This window comes from Megascapheus bottae, chromosome 2, assembly GCF_031878675.1.
Source record: "Megascapheus bottae isolate mThoBot1 chromosome 2, mThoBot2.hap1, whole genome shotgun sequence".
In the NCBI taxonomy this organism is placed as follows: Eukaryota; Metazoa; Chordata; class Mammalia; order Rodentia; family Geomyidae; genus Megascapheus; species Megascapheus bottae.
In genome coordinates this window covers 26,940,742-26,961,286 of record NC_143510.1, presented here as the reverse complement: position 1 = coordinate 26,961,286, position 20,545 = coordinate 26,940,742, and the positions used below count along the sequence as shown (strand labels likewise).

General features: G+C 39.0%; 1 protein-coding gene across 1 annotated transcript in view; it reads left to right on the top strand.

The window, feature by feature from the left end:
* Dennd6a (DENN domain containing 6A) overlaps positions 1-16,558 on the top strand; it is a 48,764-nt gene extending 32,206 nt beyond the window's left edge. The window contains exons 13-20 of the mRNA XM_090322576.1: positions 4,971-5,036; positions 5,119-5,183; positions 7,349-7,438; positions 10,470-10,523; positions 11,199-11,308; positions 12,078-12,180; positions 13,862-13,936; positions 15,418-16,558. Coding sequence (XP_090178702.1) covers positions 4,971-5,036; positions 5,119-5,183; positions 7,349-7,438; positions 10,470-10,523; positions 11,199-11,308; positions 12,078-12,180; positions 13,862-13,936; positions 15,418-15,549 — 695 coding nt within the window. The 3' untranslated portion in view covers positions 15,550-16,558. The remainder of the gene's footprint in view (positions 1-4,970; positions 5,037-5,118; positions 5,184-7,348; positions 7,439-10,469; positions 10,524-11,198; positions 11,309-12,077; positions 12,181-13,861; positions 13,937-15,417) is intronic.
* Positions 16,559-20,545: the final 3,987 nt, after the last annotated feature.

Sequence of the window (20,545 nt, the reverse complement as noted above, 5' to 3'; positions counted from 1 at the left end):
TTCCATTTTTGAAAAACACAAATGTGCCTGAAGGTATGGCTCAAATAGAATCTTTGCTGAATAAACACAAGACCAAGTTCAAACCCCAGTGCAATCCACCATACACACATGGATTATTACATGAGCATAATGCTAAATTATTCTCTGGTGTTTAGTTTCTTTTTCTTTTTTTCTTTTTGTTTTTTCTTTTTTTTGCCAGTTCTAGGCTTGAGCTCAGGGCCTAAGCACTATCCTTGGGCTTTCTCAAGGCTAGAACTCTACCACTTGAGCCATAACACCACCACTTCTGGCTTTTTCTATGTATGTGATACTGAAGAAATGAACCTGGGTCTTTGTGCATGCTAGGCAAGCACTCTACCACTAGGCCAAACTTTCAGCCCTGGTGTTCAGTTTCTTTACACAGTGAGTCAGGAAATAATGCATTGTGATAAACAACCCTAGTGGGTAGAGGAGTTGGTGGTCCTTTGGGACTTGGGGAAATAAAGTATAAGTTCTTAGGCTTGCTCAGAGATTGTTTTTCATACTTGACATTCTTTAGATTCTTGGAATCTGAGGCAAACAAATGACTTCAGTTATCTATTAAATATGTATTAATTTTGTGGTTATTAAAACCACAAAATAGTAGTAAAGCCAGGTGCAGTGGCTTATGCCTGTAATCCTAGCTACTCAGGAGGCTGAGATCTGAGAATCAAGGTTCAAACCAGCCCGGCACAAAAGGACTTGAGACGCTTACCTCCAATTAACCTGTAGAAAAAACAAGAAGTGGGGCTTGGCACAACATTAAGACGATAGCCTTGAGCTGAAGAGCTCAAGAGGAAGGCCCAGGCCCAGGGGTAGAGCGGTGGCCTTGAGCTGAAGAGTTCAGGGACAGTGCACAGGCAGAGTTCAAGCCCCATAACCCCCTCCCCCAAAGTTGTAATAACAAGTTTCCCCAAACTTTTGTGGTATGGAAAACCACAAAATTCAACATGAGATGCTCTTAAAAGAATTCTTTTTTTGTTGTTTGTTTCTATGTTTTTTTTCTTCTTCTTTTTTTTTTTTTTTTTTTGGCCAGTCCTGGGCTTGAGCTCAAGGCCTGAACCCTGTCCTTGAACTTTCTCAAAGCTAGAGCTCTATCACTTGAACCTCAGCACCACTTCCAGCTTTTTTCTATGTATGTGGTACCAAGGAATCGAACTGGGATCTTCATGCATGGTAGGCAAGCACTATACCACTAAGCCAAACTCCTAGCCTTTTATAAGAATTCTTATGAGAGAATAGATACTCTAAATCGACAAAGAAAAAGCTGGGCTAGTGAGTAAAAACATTTCAGGGGCTGGAAGTGGTGCTGTGGCTCAAGTGGCAGAGCACTAGCCTTGAGGAAAGCCCAAGCAAGTGCTCAGGCCATGAGTTCAAGGCCCAGAACTGGTAAAAACAAAAACAAAAACATTTTTATAAAACCTAAATTTGCCTGTCTTCTTTCTCTCAATCTGCCCCACAATCAATCAGTTTTACCCCAATAATCCCACTTTGTCTCTTTCTCTGATGCCTTGACTTACCTTGCTTCAGGTTGTTTATCTAGCCAGGTGCACTGCTTTACTAGTCTTTTCTCTCTCGTGCTTCAGATTGCTTGTACAATACAAGCATGAGTCCATCTGGCTCAGACTTGTAGTTGTGGCACACACCACTGCCACCTGGTGGCTGTGTATTAAAATGCAGATATCATTGTGTTTCACTTTCCTCCCTATTTCTTCCTAGTCTATCCTTTCAATGTCCTTTCCTTATGTGTCAAATGGCATTATAGTTCCTTTTAATCTGTAAGCATTTGGCTAACTTCATCTCTTCTCCTTCTAGCTTCTCATGCTTGCTTGTAGGGTATGGTGGTTAAATATCATAGCTGTAAAGATGGATTAGCCTATTTAATGTCCTAGCTTAAGTGTGTTATCTGTGTGTCATTGAAGGAATTACTTTTCTGGCTATAACATAGCTAACAACCTGTTTGAATGGAGCACTTATTGGTCAGGGTGGGTGGATGAAAGTAGTCTGTTTTGTTTGTGTCTCAATTTCCTAATCTGTGACATTGTCAGCTTAGTTTTAATGTGAAGATTAAGTCTAGTACTTTGTACAGTGTTCTTTTTCTTAAACAATTTTTAAATTTTATTTTTATTGCACTTTGTACATCAGGTCAGGTACTGAGTACATTTTTTTTTTGGCCAGTTCTGGGGCTTGATTTCAGGGCCTGCGCACTGTCCTTGGACTATCTCTATAACTTGAGTCACAGCATCATTTCCAGCTTTTTCTGTGTATGTGGTACCAAGGAATGGAACCTGGGTATTCATGCATGCCTGTCAAGCACTCTAACACTAGGCCAAACTCCTGGCCCTAAAAAATTTTTAACAATGTAAGACAGTCAGAGAAAGTGTTTCACATTCCTGTGATCACAAGCTTTAGAATGTATTTCAGTTAGTTTACTCTTTTGCAGTGAGGGGATGTGCACAGAATGAGAAAAAAGAATTAGTGATACAAGGTGTGTTCATAACTTTTTTCTTTTTTGGTCAGCTGTGGGGCTTGGGGCCTGGGCACTGTCCTTGAACTTTTTTGGTCAGGGCTAGTGCTTTACCACTTTGAGCCATGGCTCCACTTGCAGTTTTTAGGTGCTTAGTTGGAGATAAGAATCTCATAAAAAAACCAAAACGGTCATGGTCTGTCATGCCTGGGCTGGCTTTGAGCCATGGTTCTCAGATCACCCTCCTGAGCAGTTAGGATTACAGGTTTAAGCTACCACCAGCACCTGACTCATAACACTTTTTTTTTTCTTTTTTGGTCAGTTCTGGGCTTGGTCACAGGGCCTGAACACTATCCTTGAAGGGTTTTTCTCAAGGCTAGAGCTCTACCACTTGAGCACCTGCACTCATAACACTTTTTTTTTTTTTTTGTAAAAAAGTATTTAATGACGGGGCTGGAATTTTGGCCTAGTGGTAGAGTGCTTGTCTAGCATGCACAAAGACCCGGGTTCAATTCCTCAGTACCACATACATAGAAAAAAAAAAGCTGGAAGTGGTGCTGAGGCTCAAGTGGTAGAGTGCTAGCCTTGAGAAAGTCCAAGGACAGTGCTCAGACCCTGAGCCCAAGCCCAGGATTGGCAAAAAAAACAAAAAAAAGAAAAAAAGTATTTAATGACTATGTAGAGTCCCATTTTTATATTATCCCAGTATCTTCCTATCAGTTGTCCATCTTTAAACCTCAATTTTTTTTACCCCTCATTATACGGACTAACTTTGCTTCCTATTTTATTAAAACATCTCCATCAGAAGAGACTTCTGTAGTTTTTTATCAAATTTCCTTTTTAGACAGCCTATCTGCCATTTATGCTCCTCTCCTGTCCTGATAGCTGAGACACCCCGGGGAGACCAAGCCCTTTGTGTGAGCACAAGACCTGCCCCTGCACCATCCATTAGAGAAGCTGCACACCACTGCAATGAAATGAAGGTGCTTTGAATCTAGCAAACTAGTCCAAATCACCAGTCTTGAACAGTCTTGGACAGGCATAGGCATAAGCATAAGCCCACTTCATCTGTACAAAGTTCAATCAGGAGCTGGGTGTGTATATACTCACAACACTTTTAAGTGTGTAACTTGAGGCATTTTTTTTCTTGCCTAAGCCTTATTTATGATGTGTCCTCGCTTGAGTTATAAGACCTGGGCCAATATGTCTAGTATACAGACTTCAACACAGCAGTCTGTCTGTGCAGCTTATATCTGTCACCACTGTGTGGCAATCTACCTTTCTACCATGCAGATGCAGAATTTGAGGTGATAACAGGAAAAAAACTAAACCTTTGAATACTTCATCTAGATAGTCACTTAGGAGTTTCTCTTATCCATCAGGGTTGTTTTATTTCTATTTGGCACAAACTTTTTTTTTCTGTAATTGGCTGCTTTAATTCATTTTAAGAAAAACAGGTAATATTAAAAGTATAAGACATTGGGAGAGACATTGGGAGAGATAGAAGAGAATAATGGAAGGGTTGATATTGATAAAAATGCATTGTATGGGGGCCGGGAGTTTGGCCTGGTGGTAGAGTGCTTGCCTAGCATGCACGAATACCTGGGTTCCATTCCTCAGTACCACATACATAGAAAAAGCTGGAAGTGGAGCGGTAGCTGTAGTGGTGGAGCTCTAGCCTTGAGAAAAAAAACCAAGGACAGTGCTTAAGCCCTGAGCTCAAGCCCAGGACTGGGTAAAAAATAAATAAATTAAAAAAAAACATATATATATGTATATATATATCAAACTGACATGTTGAAACCCTTTTTGTACAACTACTAAAGGATAATTTTAAACATTTAATTAACATGTAAATAAAGTAAAAGTTAAAGACTAACTTACTGTATGTATGTATGTATGTATGTATGTATTGTTGGTTATGGCTCAAGGTCTGAGCACTATCCTTGGGCTTTCTCAAGGCTAGAGCTCTACCACTTGAGCCACAGCACCACCACTTCTGGCTTTTTTCTATGTATGTGGTATGGAGGAATCAAACCTGGGTCTTCGTGCACACTAGGCAAGCACTCTACCACTAGGCCAAACTCCCGGCCTCTCCCTGAGATTTTTTTGCTCAAGGCATTCCACCACTTGAGCTATAGCTCCACTTTTGGCTTCCCTTCCATTCCCTACCTGTCTTTTCCTCCCTATCTCCCTCCCTCCTTCCTTTTCTTTCTTTTGTAGCTTACCTTACCTTCCTGCTGGGGATCAAACCCAGGGCCGTGTGTGTGTGTGTGTGTGTGTGTGTGTGTGTGTGTGTGTGTGTGTGTGTGTGTGTGTGTGTGTGTGTGTGTGTGTGTGTGTGTGTGTGTGTGTGTGTGTGTGTGTGTGTGTGTGTGTGTGTGTGTGTGTGTGTGTGTGTGTGTGTGTGTGTGTTTAGAAAGCATTCTACCACAGTGTTGTATTCCTAGCTTTTTTATGATGATTTTTGTGCTGATTCCTTTAGGTGAAATTCCTAAGCAAGTGAAAGTGAAAAAGTTGAAGAACCTAAAGACTCTGGATTCTAAACCTGGTACTGACTTAAAAATTTTTAAAAATATATACTTAGTTGAATAGTTGGACTTTTCTGTTAATTTCTTTCCTTTACTTCTTAGGAGTTTATACTTCTTACAAGCCATATCTAAATCGAGATGAAGAGATCATAAAACAATTACAGAAGGTAATTATTTGTTCATATGGGTAATTGACACTTTCTTCTGTGGGTATGTAATAACCAGTTAGGCAAAGTTTGCTTTGTGTATCATAATATGACATATACCAAGTTTTGTTTTGTTTTGTTTTGGCCAGTCCTGGGGCTTGAACTTAGGGCCTGGGCACTGTTCTTGAACACTTTTTGCTCAAGGCTAGCACTCTGCCACTTGAGCCACAGTGCCACTTTTTCCTTTTTCTTAGTATGTGATACTGAGAAATCAAACCCAGGGCTTTATACATGTTAGGCGAGCACTCTACTATTAATCTGCTCCCAGCCCCTAGTCTTGTTTTTAAATCAAGGCTTCATAAAAATCAAGAAACTGGGCTAGGAGTTTGGCCTAGTGGTAGAATGCTTGCCTAGCATGCACGAAGACCCGGGATTGATTCCTCGGTACCACATACATAGAAAAAAGCTGGAAGTGGTGCTGTGGCTCAAGTGGTAGAGCTCTAGCCTTGAGAAAATCCAAGGACAGTGCTCAGACCCTGAGCTCAAGCCCAGGTTTGGCAAAAAAAAAAAAAAAAAAAGGAAAAACAAATCAAGAAACTGAAGTAATCACAATTTTTAACTTGCAGCGTGGGGCTACGGCTATAAATGCATACTACTCATTCTAGAAATTTAGGAGTGATTTAAAAATATTATGTCACATTGTCCAAAAAAGACTTATGTAACTGCAGTTGCTCTGTGCATCACCTCTATAACAATAAAAATTTCTATCAATAATATTAATATAGAAAATATGAAATAACCAGTCTTTATTTTGAATTAATATTTAAAGTATGAGATGATTTTTCTAAAGTCTCTTAGATTTTTCTCTTAATATTCTTTTTTCTAATTTAATTTTTAAGTTGATACATTAAAAACAAAAGAATTATCAGTGCAATACAATAAAATGTTCTGGTATGTGTATATATTGTATAATGTTTAGATCAGGTTAAATATATTTGTCTCATATTTCTTTTTTTTTCTTTTTTTTTAATTGTAATTGGTAAAAGGGTTACATGATATTTGCCAGATAGAAGGTGCATTAATTCACATACACTGATACCCTTTTGTCTCATATTTCTTTGTGAAAATACACAAACCCAGTTCTAGTTTTTATGAAATATGTAGTACATAATTGCTGCTTATGGTTTCCCTTCTAACATAACACACACAAACCTTCTTGTTCTTATCTATTATTTAGTACGTTTTGAACAACTTAAAAAGTTTACTGTATTGGGCCGGGAGTTTGGCCTATTGGTAGAGTGCTTGCCAACATAAATGAAGACCTGGGTTCTTTTCCTTGGTACCATGTACATAGAAAAGCCGTAAGTAATGCTGTGGCTCAAGTGGTAGAATGCTAGCCTTGAGAAAAACCCAAGGACAGTGCTCAGGCTCTGAGTTCAAGCTCCAGGACTGGCAAAAAAACCAAACCAAAAAACCAAGATTATTTCTATATCTTTAAGTTCTTTTAAGTCTGTATATTTTAGATAAATATGAAGAGGCACTTAGGCATTGGGCCTTTGTGTTTCTTTCCTAAGGGTATCCTCTTTTGGTGTCACTGTATGCGATTATCTAGAATCCTGCTTAACTGATTGTATCCCAGTGCATTTTAGATCTAACTTCCATATATCAGAGAGAACGTGCGCTGTTTGTCACTCTGAGCTTGGCTTACCTCATTTAACATGACTTGTTCTAGTTCTCTCCATTTCTCTGCAGTTGATATTATTTTATTCTTTCTAATGGCTGTGTAAAATTCTATTCTGTACAGGTACATTTTTTTAATCTACTCCTCTATTGTGGGGCATTGTTTCCATATCTTGGCTAGTGGTCAGCAGCATTTTTTTTTTTTTTTTTTTGTGGGTCATGGGGCTTGAACTCTGGGCATAGGTCTGTTCCCTAAGCTCTTCAGCTCAAGGGTATAGTGGTTAACTTTTTGTATCCCTTTTCCCTCATCCATCCTCTGTCTAAAGATCTTTTCACGAAATGTCATACAACGAACTTTAAATCACATTTCTTGGAGATAAAATTTTAAGTTGCTAAAAATATCAAGTATATATGTATACCTCAATAGTAATAGAACTTGATAATTGTCCATCGTTTTATATTCCCTGACACTAGAAGGCAGATTCTCTGTATTTTTTTTTTTTAAGGGTGTACAACAGAAACGTCCTTCTGAGGCACAAAGTGTTATTCTCCGACGCTATTTTTTGGAACTGACACAAAGCTTCATCATTCCATTAGTAAGTTAAACATGATTTTATCTTTTTCGGTTTGTGTTTGAGAAAACAAGGTGTCCTTGGTAGACTTGTGATCCTTCTCTTTCAGCCACATGAATGCTGGGATTATGGTGCCTCCATAATCATTTGTAGTATTGAGGATTGAGCTCAGGGCCTTGTACTTACTAGGCAAGTATTTGATAAATTCTGGGGTTTTTATCAGTTAGTGTTTAGTAATTTAAAATAGATAAAGTAGACAGATTTACTTCAACTAAAGCTGCTTTTCATACAAAACTGAACACAAATGATAAGAATAACCCATAATCCTGAGTAATGAAGAGTAAAAGATACCCACTAGATACCTTTTGCAGTAAATGGTTCATCCAAAGTGATTACCAGAAATTGAAGTCCTTATACTGCAAAAGGAAGATAAGTTTGTATATGAACTGTATAGTGGAGTTTGCAGCTGTATTTTAGTTTCTTTTTATTTCTTCATAACTATTGGCATCATTAATGTAGTCCCCAGGACACATTTTACATTCATGTAAATTAAAAATATTTTCTTCCATTGTGCCAATATAGAGTCACAATATTTTAGACAAGGCCTTTGATGTAGTAATATTTTTTTTGTAAGTACTCAAGGTTTTACACTTGATAGGACACAGTAAGTCACATTTTCAGTTGAGCCACACTTCCAGAAATTTTTGCTTTTGTCCAGTGTCTTTTTGTCTGGGGCAGGATTAGACTGAGATTCTCCTACCTATGGCTTAGATGTGTGCCACCATGCCTGGCCTTTGTGACATAAGGTCTCACTAACTTTTTGGTCAGGCTGTCGAACTATGATTCTCTAGATCTCAGCCTTTCCAGTAGCTGAGATTACAGGCATGAACCCTTTTTCCAAGCCCTTCGAAATATCTATGTTAGTCATTCTTTTGAAACAGTGTTTTACTTGATTTAACACTACAGATAATGTTTAAATACTTTGTATACCTTGACTAGTATATTGTTTTTATTTATTTTGTGGGTCATGGGGCTTGAACTCAGCCCAGGTGCTATCCCTGAGCTCTTCAGCTCAAGGCTATCGCCCTAACCTTGAACCAAGCCCCTCTTCCCATTTTCTTGAGGTTAACTAGAGATGAGAGTCTCAGGTCCTTTAGTGCATGGGCTGGCTTTAAACCTTGATCCTCAGATCTCAACCTCCTGAGTAGCTAGAATTACAGTCATGAGCCACTGTGCATGGCTAACGTTATTTTTATTATATATTTTCTATCTAATATCCTGGGTGGGACACAACCACAGCAGTAACAGCAACAATAACAACACTGCTTGTTTAAATGAACTTTGTGTGTTGAAGAGTGTCAACTAAATTAAAGTAGACACGAATTCAAGTTCAAATTGTTACCCTGATCAGATTATATAGACCTTTGAAACTTCAGTTTCTCAATAGCATCTCCCAAATAGGATGGTTGCACACATTTTATGTGTGCTTAATTGTGATTTGAATCATGATTTGAAGCCAGCCCAGACAAAAAAGCATATCAGACTTCATCTAGAGCAAAATGCCATATTGGTGAGGCTTGGTTCAAGTAGTAGAACACTGACATGAGCAAACCACTTAAACTAGTTTGAGACCTTGAGTTTAAGTCCTAATATTAGCATTAAAATACGTGTGTGCACATACACACACACACACACACACACACAGATAAATGAGCTGGGTATGGTAGTACATCATGCTTATAGTTTCAGCTGCTTGGAAAACTAATATGAGAGGATCACTTGAGCCTGGGAGTTTAAGACCAGTCAGGAGTGTTTGTCTCAGAAATAAAAAGGAATCTCTTGGATTATTCATCACTAATTTTTGTTGAAATTATGTGACTTCTCACCTCAATCTAAAGCTATATATATATATTGTGGAAAGTGGCGAGAATTGTTGATGTTCATTGAAAGAACATAATGAAACTCTTATTGAGTGGAAACACTTAAGACTCATTTTTTTATCCCATGTATTATCATAACACAGATCACTTTTGTGACTCCAAGAAGTGTGGGCTACGAGTGTGGTCTAGTGTTAGCGTGCTTGCCTAGCAAGCACAAAAGCCTGGGTTCAATTCCTTCATACCACACCCACAGAAAAAGCCACAAGTGGTGGTGTGGCTCAAGTGGTATAATGCTAGCTTTAGGCCCTAAGTTCAAGCCCTAAGACTGGAAAGATAAAAAAGGTGTAACTGGGAAGTAAGCAATCTGTCACATGAGTGTCCTGTAATTTAGTTTTATTAACTGTATCCTTGGAGATAGCATCACCTCTCACAGGTTGAGGATTCAATTCCCAGGGTGGTTGTTCTTTAGGTGCCAGGGACAAGGTTTGCTTTTGACCAAACAAGTTGGGGTTCCTTCAACCCTTTGTTGAGCTTCAATTCATTTTCTTGAATGGCTCAGAGAACTCAGAAACATTCAACATTAGCTGGTTTATTATAAAGGATATTACAAAGAAAGGATGAAGAAATAAATGCACAGGGCAAAATATAGTGGAAGAAGTGTAGGGCCTTCATGCCTTTTCCCAGGTACATGGTTCTCTAGGAAAGCAGTATATTTAGCTTACTACAAGCTCTTCAGACCCTATCTTTTGGATTTTTATGGAGAATTCATTACATATATCTAATTGAAGCATGGATACTGTGCCAAAATGTCACTGGAATAAAAAGATATGTATGATGTGGTACTGACAAGACTTAGTGGAGAAAGTCAGTAAGATGTTTGTTTCTTCCTTGCAGGTATGGGGTAATGTTCTTATATGAGGGTCTTATGAGAAGGTAGAGAGGGTTACTTTATGGTCAACAACTCCCAGGTAGAGACAGGGGAAAATTAGAATTTCTATGGTCCTATCTTGGGGAAGAGAAATTCTAGTTTTTGTGGCTTGGAGAAGGAGTTAATGAGCTAAGAACTGTGGTTGAAGGCCAAAGGATACATGCCAAAAAAACAATTGGGAATCTATTTTTATCTTAAAGTTTAAGGAGTAATTTTTATTAACATTGGTTTTTTAAAATTGTTTTAGGAAAGGTATGTGGCAAGCTTGATGCCTCTACAGAAGAGTATTTCTCCATGGAAGGTATATTTAATTAATATTTAAATAATTACCTATTTGAATTCTGTTAACTGTTACTTTTAATGTATCCGTTCTCATTTCTCTCTTTTTTTTTTTTTTTTTTTTTGCCAGTCCTGGGCTTGAGCTCAGGGCCTGAGCACTGTCCTTGGATTTTCTCAAGGCTAGAGCTCTACCACTTGAGCCTCAGCACCACTCCGGCTTTTTTCTATGTATGTGGTACCAAGGAATCGAACCCGGGCCTTTGTGCATGCTAGGCAAGCACTCTATCACTAGGCCAAACTCCTGGCCCTCATTTCTCTTTTTTTAAACAATAACAGTTGTTGTCATTTGTTGAGTAATCTGAACTAGGAACTAAAAAAAATTTTTTTTGTTCTCATAAAGGTATGTATAAGCCGGGCGTGGTGACTCATACCTGTAATCCTAGCTACTCAGGAGGCTGAGATCTGGGAATCGCAGTTCAAAGCCAGCCCGGGCACTAAAAAATACAGAAGACTCTTATCTCCAATTAATCACCAGAAAACGGGAAGTGGCATTATGGCTTAAGGGATAGGGCAGTAGCCTTGAGCTGAAGAGCTCAGGGACAATGCCCAGGCCCAGACTGCAAGTCCCACAATAGACCAAAAAAAAGAAAAGTGATATTTAGATGTTATTCCTAATTTATAAATATCTGTTTCCTAGAGTCCACCTCAATTAAGGCAGTTCCTTCCAGAAGAATTTATGAAAACACTTGAGAAAACAGGACCTCAGCTAACTTCTAGAATAAAAGGAGACTGGATTGGACTTTACCGGTTAGTCTCATTTATCCCCACCTGTGGAGTTTAATTAAAAAGAAAATGAGTCAGTAGACTTAAGCTTAGATTGATTGATTATTTGTAATACTAGGTTTTGATCTCAGAGTCTTGTGCTTGCTAACCAGGTACTCTACTGCTGAGCCACACTTCCAGCCTCTTTTACACTAGTTTTAATTTGTTTTTGGTGATATTGGGATGGAACTCAAGGCCTTATGCTTGTTTTGCTTGCTTGCTTAGCTGATAACTCTAACACTTGAGCCATATCTCGTGCTCAGCTTTTTGGCTGGTCTTCTTAGAGATCAGGTCTTTTGGACTTTCTGCCTGGTTGGCTTTGAACCCAGGTTTTTTGGAGTAGCTAGGATTATAGTTACTATTTCACTTTTTTCCCAGGCCTGTGCCAAAATTGCTATCTGCCTATTCTGTGCCTCTCATTGTAGCTAGAGGACAGATATGTGCCATGCCCAGAGAGGAAATTTTAAGAACTTTTATTTCTATGATGGCCTAGGTCTTCCTGATCTCAGCCTTAGCCACCCACACAGTTGAGATACAGTAGCATGTACCACTGTACTCAGCTACTCAGCATGTTTGCCAGGGATGGCCTTGAGCTGTGTTCCTCCCAATTTTGGCTCCCTAGGTTACTGCTATTACAGTTGTGAGCCACAGTTCATGGTTTAAACTTACAAAAAAACATTATCTCACATGATCTTATGATCTATGAGGAAATAAATTATAGTAAAATGTTTCTTTCTGAACTTTGTTTTTATAGGCATTTTCTGAAGTCTCCAAATTTTGATGGTTGGTTCAAGACCCGGAGGAAAGAAATGACCCAAAAATTGGAGGCACTCCATCTAGAAGCTCTTTGTGAAGAGGTTAGAAAATTGAGTTGGATGAAAGTGGCAGTATGGCTCAAGTGGTAAAGCATTAGCCTTGAGCTGAAGAGCTCAGGGACAATGCCCAGACCCAGAGTTCAAGCCCCTCAACCAACAAGGAAAAAATCAAAAACAAAATGAAAAAACAAAAAGTGTGTTGGTGTGATGGCTAACTAGTAGTGAAAATAAAGATAAAGTTATAGAGGTTTAAAACAATACCTTGCATCTACTACTTTATAAATGTAATCATAGCTAACTGTTCAAGAACAAGACTTTTCAAGGACTACAGAGGCTCTTTAATAGAGACTCCTTTATAATCTTCACAACAGTTCATTGAGGTAGGTGTGTTATGACTTGTGTGGTGTACCACCTACTCAGAAGTTAATGAATTGGCCTTACTTTACCTCATTGCCAAGTAGAGCTGGCAATGTTGTTCTTGAATTGGTTAAAAGAGCACCTCTCTTTCTAGTTTTGCATTCAGTGACCTCAGGTTGGTAGGTGGGTTGGAATTTTTTTTTTTTTTTGCCAGTCCTGGGTTTTAGCTCAGGGCCTGAGCACTGTCCTTGGACTTTTTTCTATGTATGTGGTACCAAGGAATCGAACCCAGGTCTTCATGTGTGCTAGGGCAAGCACTCTACCACTAGTCCAAACTCCCGGCCCTGTTTTTGTTTTTTATCTATAATATCACCAATTTGTTTTAAACTATTTGAAAACATAGAACATAGTCTTTTTTTTTTTTTATTATATCTAGCTTTAAATGTTAAAGTAGAATAGACTTAGGGGCCGGGAGTTTGGCCTAATGGCAGAGTGCTTGCCTAGCATGCATGAAGACCAGGATTTGATTCCTCCATACCACATACTTAGAAAAAGCCGGAAGTGGTGCTGTGGTTCAAGTGGTAGAGCTCTAGCCTTGAGAAAATCCAAGGGCAGTGCTCAGGCCCTGAGCTCAAGCCCAGGACTGGCAAAATAAAATAATTGATAACTAATAAATAAAATAAAATACTAATCAATAGCCAGTCGAGGTGGCTCATGCCTGTAATCCTAGTTACTCAGGAGCCTGAGATCTGAGTATTGCTTTTCAAAGCCAGCACAATGAACTACTAGAAAAGTGGAAGTGGTGCTTTGCCTCCTGGGGTAGGGTCATAGCCTGGAGCTGAAGAGCTCAGGGACAACCCCCAGGTTCAGAAGTAGGGCAGTGGCCTTTAGCTGAAGAGCTCAGGGACAGCGCCCAGGCCCAGAGATCAAACCTCATGACCAAAAAAAAAAAAAAAAATTAAATTAAAAAAATACATATATATATATATATATATATATATATATATAAGCACACACACATACACTAGACAGTAGTTCTGAATCGTGTCTATAATTGCTTAATTAATTTACAGGTTTTCATGAAAATTATTATTTTTTTGCTAGCCCTGGGGCTTGAACTCAGGGATTAAGCACTGTCCTTGGGCTTTCTCTCAAGGCTAGAGCTCTACCACTTGAGCCACAGCACTGCTTCTGGCTTTTTTTATGTATGTTGTACTGTGGACTCAAACCCAGGCCCCAGGTCTTTGTGTTTATATCTGAGTTAAATACGTCTTTTTCTGTTGTCTGTCTTGGCCTTGCCTATTGAGATAGAGACTTGAATGTTATTTTGAGTACATATTGATTTGGGATTTGCTTATTATTCTAGGACTTACTTCTCTGGATCCAGAAACACACAGAAGTAGAAACAGTAGACCTTGTACTGAAGCTGAAAAATAAGCTGGTATGTAATTAAAGCAGTTGAAGATTAAATTGAGAGGTAGAAGATTAAATTGTTAGGATGTCTGCCTAACAATTGTGAAGCCTTAAGCTCAAACCCCAATATGTAAAAAAAATAAATTGTCCCTCATGGAGATATTTTCCTCTTATTTGAGCCAATGAATGTCACAGAAGTAACTTTTCTTTTCTTTCTTTTTTTTTTTTTTTCCCCAGTCCTGGGCTTGGGCTCAGGGCCTGAGCACTGTCCTTGGACTTTCTCAAGGCTAGAGCTCTACCACTTGAGCCACAGCACCATTCCTAGCTTTTTTTCTATGTATGTGGTACCGAGGAATTGAACCTGGGTCTTTGTGCATGCTAGGCAAGCACTCTACCACTAGGCCAAACTTCTGGCCCCTCTTTTTTGTGTGTGTGCTGGTCCTGGGGCTTGGTGCTACTGTCATTTAGCTTGTGTTTGCTCAAGGCTGGTGCTCTACCACTTGAGCTACAACCTTACTTCTAGTTTTTGGTGATTAGTTGGGGATAAGAGTCTCGTAGTTTTTTTTTTTCTCCTCAGGCTGGCTTTGAACCCTGATTTTCAGATATAAGCCTCCTGGGTTGTTAGGATTATACAGAGGTGCGTAGTTAGGATTGCCACTGGAGCTGGCAAAACCCTTAGGGTTTTAAATAAGGCTTGTAAATCAAGTCAGGAGGGGCATTTGTTGCTCATGTCTGCTTTTGAGGCTGCCCAGATTCCAAAGTCCTTGGGAGATGTAATATCACAAAGCTCATCTGCTTTGGCCCAGGGGACTGAATGGTTTGCTTTCCAAGACACCTGTTGTGCTTAGTAGTTCACATGTATGACAGCAATGTTTATACTTCTGTAAATGGCTGAGCCAAGGCCTGAAATCCAGACAGTCATTTTTTTAAAAAAATTCATTTATTATTATTTATTATATTTATTTATTATTTATTTTTATTATTCATGTATTATTATTTATGTATTTCATTGTAAGGGTAACATTTAGAGGGGTTACAGTTAAATTTGTCAGGGAGTGGTACATTGGTATATCCCTTCAGACAGCCATTTTCAAGCATTGCATTTTTCAAGTAGATTTGAAATAGTCTTGTCTTACCAGTTACTGGGCTATGGAAGTGGCCCTGTGGCTTAAGTGGTAGAGTGCTGGCCTTGAGCAAAAGAAGCTCAGGGACAGTGCCCAGGCCCTGAATTCAAGTCCCAGGACTGGAAAAATAAGTTAAAATATATGTATTATAGTCTCTCATTGAGTATAATAAAGTATGCCTGTTATCTATGAATTTATAGAGAAACTTTTTGCTAAGTTCAGTGGTAAATTAGTTAAATGGAATGTTATTATTTGCTTTTTCAGTTCCTGTAAATTCTAAGACTGAAAGTTTCTATGTTGTCAGACCATTAAAAATGTTTACATATAGAGACTATAATGTATTAATACAGACTCATTTAAATGTTGCCAATTGTTCTTTGTGTAGTTGCAGGCTGACCGAGAACATTTACCTGTGAAACCTGATACTGTGGAAAAGTTACGGACACACATAGATGCAATTATCTTAGCTTTGCCAGAGGATCTGCAAGGCATACTGCTCAAAACTGGCATGACATGATAGTTACCAGAATTTTCCAGTCCAAACGGAGTGTGCACCAGGAAACATACTGACATTTCAGTTACACGCACAAGGGAGATTTCTTGGTGGCAGTCGAGTGGAAAATAGCTGTGAACGCTAAACATAGGGTGGAAAGACTGTTGTATAAACAGACCTTTTTAGTGCATTATTTTTAAATATGGATATCTGTGGTGGTTCTGCTTAAATACTGAAACACCGAAAGGCATTTCTCTATTTTTAATCATGTTCTAAAGTGCTCTTATGAGAGACGTGTGGGGCCATCAGTATAAGTGATTCCAACCTGCAGTGCTGGCATTGCAGGCATTTTTTTTAAACTGGTGCTGCTTTGCCCAATCACGTTGAAACTCAGGGGGATATAATAAAAATAACATTCACACTGGCTATCTTCTTAAGAAGGAAAGACAGAACTGTCCAATTGTAGTTAGAAGTAAGTGATGCTTGTGTAGTGCCTTCTGTTGTCCTACATATTTCACAAAGGCCAGCTGCTAGTCTTGAAGCTTTTTCTTAGCTTATGATTTGTAATTTCCTAAGGTATTTGATTCAGCAATCATTGTTTTAAAATACATTTTTCTTGCTCCCTCCCCATTGTGTTTATTAGTTGGCAATGGTGGGTTTTTAAAACCTTGTCATTTTAGGTTTTTCATTTCACTGTTTACCATTTTCAAAATTTAGTCTTACCAGTTTCTCCAAAGGCAAGAAAGCATCACATATTACAGGAAAGTTCATTTTCTTGTACACTTTACTAATTGGGTCTTAAGACATTATGAACGACGTCATAATTAGCCACTTCTTAAACACTCAATTACTCTTCAAAGGCATCAATAAACTTAAGTGATAGTTACTTGAGTAGTTTTATAAAATTAATATCCAGCATTATTTGTTAGGTAGTATTTTCCCTAAATAAATGCTTCTCAGAATACTTTCCTTAATGTTTAAAGTGGAGATTTTTACCTGAATCACTGTTATAGGTTTTTCTTTATATATATATATATATATATATATATATATATATATATATTTGTTGCCATTTATTTTTGTTTTGTTTATACTACCTTGCCAAAAATAGAAGAATGTTACTTGGTATAGAAAGAGTGTTTGGCTTGTGTTTGAATGGGAATGTCCTGCAGTGCAGAAACCACTATTTAAAATAGGCACATACGGTGTAGCACATATGTAAATAGCTGGGTCTTAAACACCCTCTCAACAGCCAAATTTAGTTCTATGTATTTATAAAAGGACTAGCTTCAGAACTTCGCATTCTCTATTAGTGGGCATTCAGACCGAAGGCTCCTTGTGTTTGTAACTGTGGTCTAAAACCCAATTGGGCCCTTTTCTCTGGATACTGTCTCTTGCAACATACCTCTAAGTCATAGAAAGAAGGTGGCTTTTGGAAGAGATCAATTTGCCTTGGATCATATGGGTTATTTGTGAAACCGCAGTTGACCTTTCAGAAGAGAGGCAACTTCTTTTATATGCTCAAATATTTCATAACTTCCTAGGAAACTTTATTTAGGTATAAATGGTCATCTTATTATTTTTCCAAAAGTTGTATTTTAATAATCTCACAATTTACATGCAGTCTGTGATCTGAATTTGAAAGTTGTGTCATATCAAGGATCTTTTAAATTATACCACTACAGGATGTATCATTTCAAGTTTATTTTGCACAGCTAAGGAGTAGCAGAAGAGGCCAATTAGCATGTTACCCTGCTAGTATTTATTTAACTGAAACTTAACACATGTTGAAAACCATACCATACTCAATTTTTATTAACTCTTAATTTCAAATTATGTAATTGTAATGATAACCGAGAAAGACTGGTAACTTAATTTTTTGTATGATTTCCAGAACTGTCATTTTTTTTTTATTGAGAAGAATTTGTTAATATCCAAACCCTGCCATTTAATGTGTTATCTCCACCAGCATCAAAAGGAATCACTGCTTTAGGGTTTTATGTAATGCCTAGTGCCTTCTGTTTACAGTGAAAAAGAGATTTGGGGGAGGCATTTATGGTCATTATCAAAAAAATGAATTAAAGGCCTTGGATTTTAAAATAATTGGGTATCTTGTATTATTTGGAATGCTTGGAAAAGGAATAGTAATGAAACTTGTACTTTATGAGATTCCTTTTATTTCCTACCAGACTTTCTCTGTCTCTCTCTCCTTTCCTTCCTTCCCTCCCTCATCTTCCTTCTTCTCTCTCCTTTCCTTCCTCCCTTCCTTTATTCCTTCCCTCCCTCTCTCCCTCCCTCCTTCCTTGCTTTCCCTTTCTTCCTCCCTTCCTTCCTTCTTGAAATTCAATTGAGCCGGGCACCGTGGCTCATGACTATAATCATAGCTACTCAGGAGAGGCTGAGATTGAAGCCAGCCTGGGCAGGAAAGTATGTAAGACTCTTATCTCCAGTTAACCATCAGAAAGCAGAAGTGGAAGCACAAGTGATAGATCACTAGCTTTAAACAACCACAGAAAGGAAAATAAAACCACCACCACCACCAACACAAACCTTCCCAGGTGTCAGTGGCTCACACCTGTAGTCCTAGTTACTCAGGGGGCTGAGATAGAGGGTTGTAGTTCCATGCCAGCCTAGGCAGGAAAGGTGAACCTCTTATCTCTAATTAACCACCAGAAAATCAGAAGTAGCACTGTGGCTCAAAGTGGTAGAGTGCTAGCCTTGCGTGAAAAAAGTTAGGGACAGTCCCCAGGCTCCGAGTTCAAGCTCCAGGACTGAATAAAAAGAAAAACAAACCTCAAAAACAAAATCCAGGTGCCGGGAGTTTGGCCTAGTGGTAGAGTGCCTGCCTAGCATGCACGAAGACCTCGGCTCGATTCCTCGGTACCACGTACATAGAAAAAAGTTGGAACTGAGCTCTGGCCTTGAGAAAGTCCAAGGACAGTGCTCAGGCCCTGAGCCTAAGCCCAGGACTGGCAAAAAAATCAAAAGCCAACATCATAGGCAGTGCCCAAGTTCAATCTCCAGGACCAGTGTTTAAAAAAAAAAAATCAGCTAGGTGCTGGTTGCTCACACCTGTAATCCTAGCTACTCAGGAGGCTGAGATCTGAGGATGGCAGTTCAAAGCCAGCCTGGGCATGGAAGCAGGAAATCTGTGAGACTTCTATCTCCCAATTAACCATCGGAAAACCAGAAGTAGTTGTGTAGCTCAAGTGGCACAGTACTAGCTAGCCTTGAGCTGAAGAACTCAGGGACAGAACCCAGGCCCAGAGTTCAAGCCCAATAACTGACAAACAAAAAGAAAAATTCTACTGTTATAGCCAAAAGATTTTAGTAGCCTTCTCTCTTAATAATTATACAAGTAGGAAGGAAGAAAATCAAGAAGGATAAGAACATTATCAGACAACTGGATCCACCTGATACTTTTAAAATAGTCCACATACTAACGCCAAAATGTACATTGTTCTCAAATATACCTTGAATATTTACCAAGATAAACTATATTCTTGGTCATAGAAACAAATCAAAGTTGAATAAATCTCTGCTTCACTTGTCTTCATTTTTTTTTTCTTTTTTTTATCAGTCTGTGCGGCTTGAACTCTGGGCTGTGGTGCTGTCCTTGAGCTCTTTAGTTCAAGGCTAATGCTCTACTTCTTTGAGCCACAGCATCTCTTCTGGTTTTCTGGTGGGTTATTGGAGATAAGAGTCATGGACTTTCATAGCTGGTCTGGTTTTGGATAGTGATCCTAAGATCTCAGCCTCCTGAGCAGCCAGACTTAGAATATATTCTTTTCTCTAAAATATACTAATATACTCCTATAGCTTTCTTTTGCTTTATTTTCCATACTTTTATTTTCTGTATTAACTTATTTTATCATTATATTTTAAATATATATTTTCTCCTAGCTACACAGGAAGCACACACCGTTTGAAGCCAGCCTGGGTAGGAAAGTCTGAGACTTTCTCCAATCACAGATAAAAGTTGAAGTGGATCTATAGCTCAAGTAATAGAGCACTAGCCTTGAGCACAAAGAAGCTTAGAGACAGGGAGTATGAGAGCTGGTGAATTTCATGGGATTTTTTTCCCATTTGGTAAAGATTGATGGAATCATGCTTTTGTTGTTGTTGTTGTTGTTTTTAACATTTGTATGTTTGAATCAGTGCTGGTCTTGGGATTTGAATTTAGGGTCAACCCTAAGTATACTCAACCCTAGTATGCTACCACTTGAGACAGTCCTTTCAGCTTTAGAATGTTAATTGGAGGTAAAATTCTCAGGGACTTTCCTGCCCTGGCTGGCTTCCAAAAAGGATCCTCAAAGCTTAAGTCTCCTGAGTAGTTAGGGTTACTGGTATAAGTCCTGGCTGCACAACGATCACTATACTTTTAAAGGGAGGAGGTTTTTTTCTTCTAAATCTTTAGGTTCTAGAACTTTCCAGGTTGACTTCTCTTTAAAATGTAATATACAAGGGACAGTGATGATTGTGAGCATACAGAAATTCGTTAAAATGAAAAAAGTATGTAAACTGGTGGTATTACTTTTGTGATCGCAGCTACTCTGGAGAGTGGGACAGGAGGAAGATGGTCCATCTAAAGCCTACTAGGAAAAAACCACAAGCTCCTACTTAAAAAATTGGAAGCAGAAAGATTGGGTCTGAGGCTTTGCGTTCAAGTTCAAGGCCGTCTGGGTATTTCTGCGAATAACCCGTCTCAAAATCTTCAAGGGGCTGGGTCTTCGGTCAGTGGGGACCACTTGTTCAGCCCGCGCGCGGGCTTCATCCCGGGCCCCGGCGGGAAGAAAGCAGCACGGTCCACGGAAAAGACTCGACATAGAGGCAGGGACGGCACTTGTTTGGATCCTGGGGGCTTGGCACTTTAACCGGGCGCCACTGTTCCAGCACTCATCTGCCCGGAAGGCAGGGTCCATCTTCACCAGGCGCGGAACCGGGGCATTCCCGGGCTCAGGGTCGGGCAAGCCCCGGCGGGCGCAGAACCGACAGAGGCAGGCTCACGAACCTCCAAGGC